Below are 10,712 nucleotides of genomic sequence, written 5' to 3'. Positions count from 1 at the left end.
CAACACGCGAAATTCCTTTTTATCCATTTTTTTCACAATAACAAAAGTTGCTTCACTAAAAATGCTATAATTCACAAACTAATGATCCGACAGCCGTCAAATTTATAGACGTGTCTTTTGAAGGTTAGGACTAACTGAAAATCATATGGATTTAGTTCTGGTGCCGCCATCTATGTGTCAGGCCGGGGACTTTTCAATTGACCCTAGTACATATATACTGCAGTATACCTATGCTCTCTGGATCATTTTCTGGTAAAATTCGTAATTTTTCTGCTAGAGTTCACCCTCTACGGGTGCATTCGAATTAAGGCTGAGGCGTGGGTAGATGAATATCTACATTAAAAGCTTTTAGGTATTCATTGAAAAGTATGTTGTCAAATTCTTTTCCATTGTTTGTTACAGTTCGTTTGGGTAAGTTATAATGCATTAATTTCTAAGTATTTCCAATGGATTAGTTGTTTCTAACTGGTATGCAAGTGCATGTTTACTAAATAGATCCAAAAATGTCAAGAATTTCGTTTGTCCAAATGTATATACATTCATGTGAACAATTTCGAAGGGTTCCTCAACAAGTAAAGGTCCTTGAAACGGTGGCCTATATGGGTGACATTCTTCTTTTAATGTTAGGCAAATTTCAGATTTATTTACTACATTACTTATAGTATCTTTCATTTTTGGCCAATATAATTTTCTTCTTAGTTTTTTATAATTTTCATTTATTTCTGTATGCATAATCTAGAAAGATTACATTTTTTATTCTAACAATCACTAATGTACTAAACCTAAAATTCTTGACCTAGAAAAATATGTTGATACTGCGCATTGAATTGGCAACAGTTTCATATATATTATATCTTTCAAAATCAAATTCATTAGAAAACTGCCGAAATAAAGCTCGGCTTGTTTACTTACTTTTTGGGTGGTGGTGTGGTAGCAGAATCACTGTCGCTTGCCATTTTCCAAGGCATATTTACACATGAACCGCAAGAAGTATATGTTTGCCACTGTCTACATCTCTAAGCTAAAAAGAGAAAGCTATACATATTTCAAGAAATGCACCTCTTTTGGTAAATACAATCCGTAGAAAATCCATGAAATTAGCGAAATCCTGGGAAATCCGTTTAAAAATCCGTGTACTTTTTTATGAACGCGTGAAAACCGTGCAGAACGGAAAAATCCGTGCATCTGGCATCACTGAATACGTGCGCTGAGCGCCTGTAGTTGCTGAATGACGTAGTATTTCCCTTGTGGTTTCCGCAGCACCACCCCAAAAGCTGGAGTATCTGGCAACCGTTCTAGTATACCTAACTAACATCATGTTACGATTATACAGGGGGTCCAACGTGAATTACATTTGCCGATATGAACATTGCACCTGTTGTACCCTATTCCCCTTCTTCGTCGAATACCTTATTCACATTTATTTGATCATCCACCCTATTTCTTACTATCCATTAATGTAATTCCTTTGTAATTCTTCATATCTTCCTATTGCTTTTCTTATAAAGTAATATAAAGATATACAAACATATATAGATTTAAATTTGCTGAATAGAATATGTAAATTAATTAATATTGTGGGAACAAATTATAAGGGAAACATATAAAATAAATGTTATGTTGAATAACCATTCCAATGAAGAAGTTGAGGTTTAACAACTAAAAAAGATGGAGTTATGGAGATATGTTGTCACCTACTAGTATTTTCTGATAACTGAAATTTTTCTGATGATAGACAAGAGCCTTTTTAAGGTATGTACTTGTCCAATTGAATCAACGACGCATAATATCCATATGCATGAGTAAGGCACGTAAATTAAAATAGTAAGAACGAATTCAGTTTTTAGTCAGTAATTCATCGAAATTGTCAGACCTGAATCGCGATTTACTAAGGCAAGCATTGGTAACATGTCGCCGTCCGGAAACATTTGACATACTTAAGTTAGCAGCAAATATCAGTCTTAGAATTAAATCTATTAGAAAATAAAGGTTTTACTACCCCTACCTTCTCTACATTATATCAGTACTTCTATGCTGGGCGTATTGTTGTCAAATAATCACATCTAATGATGTCACATAGTGGTGAAACAATACTATAGTGTCAATAATAAAGCTTCTGAAACTATAATTTGTTATCTTTGTTTAATTAACGATTACTTACCTACATTTGACTAAATTATTGCCAAACACTCGTGGGAACCAAAACTTAATACCTACAATAAAAATGTCAACGTCACTATCTCATTTATAAAACGATAATTACGTGATAACATTATGTTTTTAAGTTTATTTGCATAATTGTAATTTTTTTGTATCGTATACATCACACAGGAACAAACAAAATAATTTCTGGGTAAGATTATCACGTATAAATATATAAGCAATTGTAGAAAAATATGTTCTTATATCATTTACGATGAAGCATCTTTCAGGTGTACTTGTAAGATTACTTGCATCTTNTTTTTAATGGCTTTCAGTTTATCGGGATTTGGTGAAACTCTTTCGGTAGTGACAACATGCCCTAAAAAATGTACCTTTTTGCGCAAAAATTCACATTTATCAGGTTGTAGTTTGATACTATTAATTTTTCAAATACGAGTTTATGATGATATAAGTGTTCTTGCAATGATCAAGCTTCCCTTCCATACTTTCAAAATGGATTAATTACATACAGGGTGTTAAATGTTTAATCGCGCATTTGATTAACTTCAAACAACTTTAAATCCATTTTTTCAAATGGAATACCCTGTACATATTTCCATAGATTTATGCAGCATTTTATTCTCTTTCGAATGGTACGGGGTTCCCTATATCCATATCATTTAATTTTCAAATTATTTACTGTTTTTTGTGAAAGCAGCTAAAATCGTTTAATTTTTTACGAAGATGGTTCTGAAATTTTTAACAGAATTATAAAACATAAAATACAGGTTAATTGTTGACATTTCAATACCCATACGAACAGTTTAGTAATTTAATTTATTGATTCTTAGGGTCAATTAGTGCATATTATTGTTATTAAGAATGGAAAATGAAGATTCGTATTCAAATTGGGAAGAATTTTAAGAACCACCAATTTTCCCGCTGCTCCAGCATATGTCATACATGCGTTTTCATTTCCTGTGAAATTTCCATTTATTATGTATAGATCTAGCTCTTCCATCCAGTTTATTAGTTTTATCCCATCTTCATTTAGAGTTTTGTCGTCTGAATTTCTATTTCTGTTTCATCTTCTATTTTGCCTCCTTTTCGAGCTGTTCTAGCGTTAAGTCTCCTCCTATTATTATCGGGTTTCCTTTATTTTCCTATATGATTTTTGCCATCCTTTCAAAATTTTCTCCCATGTATACACTCACAATTATTATTTTTTCACTTCTTGCCTTCAAGTCGATTCTCATTAACTCATCGTTTATTTTTTTGGTTGGTGATTCCTTTATCTAGCAAGTTTTTTCTGAACACTGTGACCATACCTCTTTTGAATCTTCCGTTTTTCTTTTCTCTCTTGGCGTTTATTTTCGTCATTTCATATGTTTTAGCTGTCGCTCTAGTTGAACATTTGAACATCTTTTTTTATCAAGGTCTCGGTCACTTTTAATATGTCGTTTTTCCTTAATTCATACTTATCCTCTTCGTCTAAACCATTTATGCCCCTTACGTTCCAGACAACATAACATTGTCTTTTTTTTTGCTCTATGCTTTCCAGCTGTACTCCTTGGGTATTTTCTACATTTTTCAAGAGGCAGAATTTTCGTACTATTAGTTTTCTTTCTAGCTTTTCCTCCATCCATTTCTTTAAGTTTTTTTTTATCCTGTATGTCCGTTCCGCTAATTATTACATTCTTTTTCCTTCTCTCTGAATTTTCCATTAGCCATTTCAGTTTTTTTTTCATTTTCTTATCTCTCTTCTTCTGTAATTCCTCTTCCACTTCTTCCATTTTTTCTTTTAATTTTTTTTGTAGTTTGGCATTTTCGGTCCAATTTTCGACGCCAAATTACTAAATAATGGCCCGTCCAAAACTTTTGCTACTATTTTTCTGTCGATACTCACATCGATAAGAAAATATTACATTTTTTAGATCGGGTTAGGGTTCACTTTTTTTTTATTCACTTACGGAAAAATAGCCTATGAATATTTTCTGCCATTCTTTCTCCCGGAATGTGGAGTATTTTAAGTAAATGATACCGTCAAATCCAAACGATTAGACCGACATTTTTCTTTTTTCGATTTTTCTCCCTTCGCTTATCTCAAAATGAGCCCAAATCCCGGTTATATATTATCATCATCATAATGTCATCAGTCCTAACAGTGGTTGGACACGCACCTCCACTCTTTCCTATCCTGAGCTAATTTTCGCATTTCCCTAAAACTAGAACATTCCATATCCTTAGCTATTTGCGAACAGTAACCTAATGTAACTCTACTTCTACTCCTCTTAACTCCGGTTACTTCTAATATATTATATATCATTTAAGAAAAAATACTCTAAATGACTTAAAAAGTTGATGGATTAGGCGGCAAAAGGCTGGGACGACATGCGTTTTTTACGCTTTAGCTCTCTGACTAACAATTTATCAGAATGTTTAAGGATCTACATAAGAACTGATGTTTTACGTCGTTTAACCTCCAACCGCGGGTGCTTTTTTCTTTTTTTTCTCAAAAACCGCGGGAACATTTTATGCATTTATTACATTAGAAATAAAAATCATAGGGGATATATGAAAAATAAAAGATAAATATGAAAAAAAAAGCAAAAAAAAATTATTAAGATAATCTACACAATATGGGGGAAACGTGATTATCGCGTTAATTTCTAAAAAATTGTTTGAGTATGATAAATTTTGAAGCACGGTTCCATACATAGTCCTACGTTGCATTCTTCGCACCAAGTTCTGGTTTCTTTTCTTTTCTTATTTTTTTACCATATTTACCTTTTCTTGTGCAGCACACTACACACCTTCTTCGAGGTTCCTTCTTGATTATAATCAATTATTAGCTGAGGCTTTTACCACTTCTTGACCGTTTGTAAGTTTGAGAGTGCACGATGACGAGTTATGCACTGTACTCAAAGCACAAACTATTTTTTTATCTTGCCACTTCAACACGGTCACTTTTCCTCTTTGGTAAGCTTTTATTTCCCCTTTTTTTAATTTTATGCTTGCAAAACCTGTTGGCAAATCCTTCCTGATTGATCTGAGTGTACCGTAAGTATCTGTCTTATGTGTTAGAAGAAAATCAGAAAGTTGAGGAGACGTGTAAAAATTATCAACAGTAACACAATACCCTTTGTCTAGTAATGAATCCATTAGATATAAAACAGTTTTGGTTGATACAGGGTAATTTTCATATTTTTGCGTATACAACGTATTTTTACCAACATACAATAGAAAATTCCAAATATAACCTGATTCTGATTCACATAAAACGTATGACTTTATACCAAATCGAGATCTTTTCATAGGAATGTATTAATTGCTTCCAGCCAAGTCTTCCCTTGAACAACGTCAAACTTTCGTCCACAGTAATATTTTGTTTGGGAACCAATACTGCCATGAATTTCAAGCGCAAGTATTCTACAACTTTATATAATTTACGTAATTTTGGACAGGGATGTGATTCTGGGTTGAAAGTCGAATTATCGGAAAAATGCCAGTATTTCATAATAAGTCTAAATCTGTCTCGGGACATAACTTCTGCAAAAATAGGAACACGAATTGATTCTCTTTTTGACCAGTACCATTCTTGTTCAGGTAAATGAACTATACTTTGTAATAACAATACGCCTATAAATACTCGCATTTCTGGAGTATCTACATTCACCCATTTCTTTGATTTAGAATTTTTGGATGTTGTTTGTTGCGCTATTTCCTGGTTGGCGTATTTATTTCTTTCAGTTACCAAAATACCAATTAGCTCATCATCTATGAATATTTCGAAATAGGCAAGTGGTTTTGCATTTTCGTTTAGGTTAATGTTTACTCCAGGTGTTGATGTAAAAAGAAAATGTGGCGGAGCAGGAAGAACATTATTTTGATCAATTTCATTTCAAATGCGCGCACTTGAAAAACCTTCCTCTTCTGCATCAGATTCTTTACTGCTGTCACTAAAAGTTTCATCCTAACTATTACAATCACTTGATCCTGAATTCACGCTTTGATCACTCGTTTCGCAATCACTGTATGTTTTTTCAATATTTTTACTGCAAGATTACAACAGGAGTTCGTCCTCAGCACTTTCACTATCATAACAAATTGCACGTTTCGACATATTCATAATTTCCTAATATAGTTCAAATAATATTGAAGAATAATTGTGGATAAAACATTGCGCTCTTGTATTTATGTACGTATATTCTGAACATGCAGAAACTTGCACATGCACTACTGATACAATTATCCAGCCTGACTATTGTGATTCGTCTAAATTTTTACTACAATACCTTCACTTATTTAAGCCCCAACAAGAAATATGTATGACGGGAAAGAAGCGTTTCCCGACGTACAAACTCTTCAAAAATAGATGCGACGCGGTAATAGTGTGGCCCGCCAAATTTAACAATATGCGGATAACGCGATTTCCGCGTCGCCCGCGGTTAAAGCGGTAAATGTTCTGGAAAATTAACAATTACATTACACTACTACATATTTGTGAGGGATAAGGTTGTGCCCGACCGCCTTATTCTACCCTAACAGGTTTTTATAAAACAAAATGTTAAATTTATTAATTGAATGCTTACGTATAAAATGGTACCGAAGAATTTTTAATATATTGTTTTTCACAAATATACGAGCAACAAATTTAACCATTTCATAATTATTGTTTATCATAAGAAATAGTAATCACGTTTAATAACTTTACTTTATTAACACTGATACACCACTTAGCACCTCAAACACAACTACCATTCTACCACTATGATGCCCAAGATTGCAAGTAAACTTTGGTTTCTCATGTTACTATAATGTTCTTGTTACCCCGAACGGTATAATTGTTATCTACCGTATTGGCTTGAAAAGGTTACGCCTAGATGTAGTTTAGTTCACGTACATGTCTCTGGTTGTGCTTGACCATCGTGCCCAACTCCGCAACAGCAACGGAGCGGTCTGTCGATACATGTATGTATGTCATGGTATAAGTGATAACTGGTGATTATATATAATGATCGGTAATTGAGCATCATCACCACTAAATTTGGTAAATATGATAAATTTATCAAATTAACCGGTGTGTTTACATAATTCCTAACTCGTAATGCTAAATGTTAAATGAATTTCATGACTGATTGGGCCAGTAGAATAGAGTGCAGTTTTTTTTTTCTAGTAGTTACTACTCAGAGAGATATTTTTTCGTAGTTTTCAAACATTGAAAAACAATATGTGGTGGCCTATAATATATAAAAGAGGCAATAATACGACAGGCTCTTTGGAGATGTATATGCATTGGTGACGTCATTGCTTGGTTAGGTAGATTTACGACAGATTGGAGTTTCTTCAATACCTCTGCTTGGGAATTATTATCAAACAGCGTTCTTATTTGCTTTTATCAATATATATTCACACATTACCAATGTGGCTCCTGATAATCACAACTTTTTTTCAGTTGTGTACTAGATTCATCCACAACGACAACCAGTACAGTAACTACTACTTCTGCAAGTACTACATCTCCAATAACCACTACAGTTCCAGTTACAACAATTAGAACAACAACTCCAGCTGCAACTACTACATCTCCAATAACCACTACAGTTCCAGTTACAACAATTAGAACAACAACTCCAGCTGCAACTACTACATCTCCAATAACCACTACAGTTCCAGTTACAACAATTAGAACAACAACTCCAGCTCCAGCAGTTACAACTACAGAACAAACTACTACAACCTCAGTCATCACTTCTACCTCAGCACCTGCTACTACAACAGTGTTAACAACAACAACCGGTAAGTTTTGATTTTTCTTTATGTAATAAATCATTTGTTCTTATTTATTACAACTTTACATACTTGGTATGTTTTTACTTTCTTATCGCACATTACTTTATTATCTACATGACAGCAAGAAATTTTATCAATATATATGTTAACCCATTTTAACCGGGACACTCTAATGTCCCCTTTAGTATGGAATTTGAATTGAATTACAACGATATTAATGTGTAACCGTCATAAACAATCTACATTACAATATTTATAATAAAACAATTGTTCAGGATACAGAACTGTGCTGTAGTCGAGCAAAAAGGGATAAAGTTATACGAAACTTACCGGGGAGCCCTATGTGGCCTTGACTTTGACTGGCTCATGTTCAACGTTTCAAGATCAACTTAAATATTTTGAATGACAATCTCATAAGTATATTAGGGATCCATGTTTTGAGCATAGAATTGGTGTAGAAAACCAGCATTTGAAAAGAATATGATTTGGACAAAAGTATAACTTACGATTGAATAACTTACTGAAATCTGGTTATTTTAACTAAGTAACTTAATGCATTGTTTAAGTTTATTTCGAAATTTTGACCTTTACTTAAGGCTAAAGTCAAAATCACAATTGGACTAAGCATGTCGTACAACTTGTTTAAAAATATGTATTTTACGAGATATTTAAGGCGTTTTATCCTTTTCCGGTAGTAATGCAGTGTGAATCATTGATCATAGGTCTAATCTATTCATTTAAACGGATTATAATATATAGTTTTCATATTAAAACTTTTATTTCCAAAGGTCCAAGTGGTACACCACCAACATGCACCTCAGCTGGTACAAGATATCCCGGTCCTACTTGTAACCAATACTACGAATGCATTTCCGTCTGGTGGTGGTACGAATATAGATTAAGAACCTGTGGATCTGGTTTAGCTTATAGTTCGTCACAGCAGCAGTGTGTTTCAACCACGGGAAGCTGTGCTAACTAAATTCTATTACTTCAAATAATGTAGAAAAGTCTAATATAATAATGAATCGATGAAGCATTTAATTCTTGTAACTTCTTCATGAAATATAACCCAAACATGCAAAAGTTACAGCATATTTTTGGATGAATTATATTTCTTCCTAAGGAAGCCACTGTGTAGTAAAAGAAAATTATTGTAGGCCTTGTAATATTTACACGTTTCTGCTTTATTTAACAAAATTCGTTAAGTTTTATGAGTTACCGTAGTTTAAATAATGACTACTATTCTTTTTCGTGTGTTTCTGCATGCGGAAGTAAGTAGCTAGCTTGCTAAAGGCGGTAGGGCAGCATAAAACAAGGAAATCAAGTAAATGTTTGGTGGTCCGAATAAAACGTTTTTAAAAGTACAGACAAGGGTCAGTCCGGCCCTGGTGAGATCACACAGGGTAATACGACATTGCAATGCCGCATTTAATTAGCTGCGTCTTAACAGCATCTGTGTGGTTTTTCATGTGTATTTTTGTACTCATGTATTGTTTTTTATTTGTTAGGTTAGATATTTATATTTACAGCTACTTTAGAGTAGTTCTTTGTTCTTTTAAAGTTGTAGGCTTGCATCACGTATCTGGTATTGTCGACCAATGTATGAAGAATATTCTTCTAGACGCCGGATTGAACATACGGTTCCTGTACCATGACTAGTGCGTGGTCCTGACTAACTCTTCTGTTGTGATCCGGTAGGACTTGATTCACATACTTACCGATCACCTCTTTCTCCCGATCTCATGCCCACTTCGTTGACGTCATTTATTCTCCCTCGCGGACATCACTTCATGTTCTCTTTCCTTTGCTCATTATATGACCCCACATAGTGTTTGTTTTCAGACTGCATCCAGCATCGGAGATGGAAGGACCTCTGAAGAACTTCGCCACTCGTATTAGCGAGCAACACACGACGGCCTTTAGAGGAGCTGCCCGAACTTACAACAAGCTTCGGATGGTCCATACACCGTTACTCGCTTCGACGTATACTGATGGACGTACCTTAGGGTCAGAATTCTCTCTCTCACGACAGTGCCGTTGTTAGGACGCCCTGCGCCCGTACTTCGGAGAAGCCAATCGCGTGTAATGAAAGAAATAGCACTGGTCCGAAACCATACGCCATTTCCTTCACTCTTTTCGAGCCAAGAAATTATTACAACGACATACGGCTAAAGCACGTCCATTAGTACATGTCGATGGTTACTCGACGATAACAGTGCAATTAACAATTTTACGGCTAAGTGAACTAACATTTGCAAACTATAGCTACTGAGAAGAGTGTATCTCGTAGTACAGAAACTACACGGCTAGTAGTACCGTAAACAGCAGGTTAGATTTTTTAGAAAATTGACAACAGCCCTGCGAGAGTTAGCTGCCATAAAAATCAACGTTACCGAACGAGATCACGCTCCAATTCGTTCTCGTGTTCTCATTCGGACGTCAAGTTTCTTGGCTACCTTGTTTGCGATACCGATACACATTCACTTACTGAAAAATTGGATGCAATTCGACCTTTCCCGCTCCCTTAAACCGTTAAGAAACTGTGTTAATTCCTAGGCATGGTTAACGTCTACCGTAAATTCGTCCTGAAAGTCGCAGAGATACATGCGCCACTCAACGACCTCCTGCAAGGAAATGAAAAGGGAAATTACCTCGTATCTTGGACGCCGGAAACAACGCAGGCACTCGAAGCTTGTAAGAAAGCCCTCTCGCAAGTTGCATTCTTAGCCCATCCGAAATCAAACGCGACCCTGGCAATATTCACTGCACCTTTAACT

The 10,712-nt window shown here is 34.8% G+C and overlaps 2 protein-coding genes across 4 annotated transcripts in view; one reads left to right on the top strand and one right to left on the bottom strand.

Annotated features, from left to right (window-relative positions):
• Window positions 1–7,591, bottom strand: part of LOC112904803 — a 48,401-nt gene extending 40,810 nt beyond the window's left edge. The window contains exon 1 of the mRNA XM_025975790.1: window positions 6,735–7,591. The gene's annotated coding sequence lies outside the window, so the exon portion shown is untranslated. The remainder of the gene's footprint in view (window positions 1–6,734) is intronic.
• Window positions 1–8,976, top strand: part of LOC108742465 (integumentary mucin C.1-like) — a 37,165-nt gene extending 28,189 nt beyond the window's left edge. Inside the window, exons 3-5 of one of the 3 annotated variants that reach the window (XM_018477693.2) lie at window positions 7,598–7,660; window positions 7,727–7,941; window positions 8,724–8,976. In XM_018477693.2, coding sequence (XP_018333195.2) covers window positions 7,598–7,660; window positions 7,727–7,941; window positions 8,724–8,914 — 469 coding nt within the window. In that variant the 3' untranslated portion in view covers window positions 8,915–8,976. Of the gene's footprint in view, window positions 1–7,597; window positions 7,942–8,723 lie in introns of all 3 variants that reach the window. The other 2 variants (XM_025975795.1, XM_025975794.1) reach the window with 2 other exon arrangements.
• Window positions 8,977–10,712: the final 1,736 nt, after the last annotated feature.

The sequence above is a fragment of the Agrilus planipennis genome, unplaced genomic scaffold, assembly GCF_000699045.2.
Source record: "Agrilus planipennis isolate EAB-ADULT unplaced genomic scaffold, Apla_2.0 scaffold312, whole genome shotgun sequence".
NCBI lineage: Eukaryota > Metazoa > Arthropoda > Insecta > Coleoptera > Buprestidae > Agrilus > Agrilus planipennis.
The sequence above is the reverse complement of the archived record's forward strand: the minus strand, read 5'-3'. Positions and strand labels throughout refer to the sequence as shown.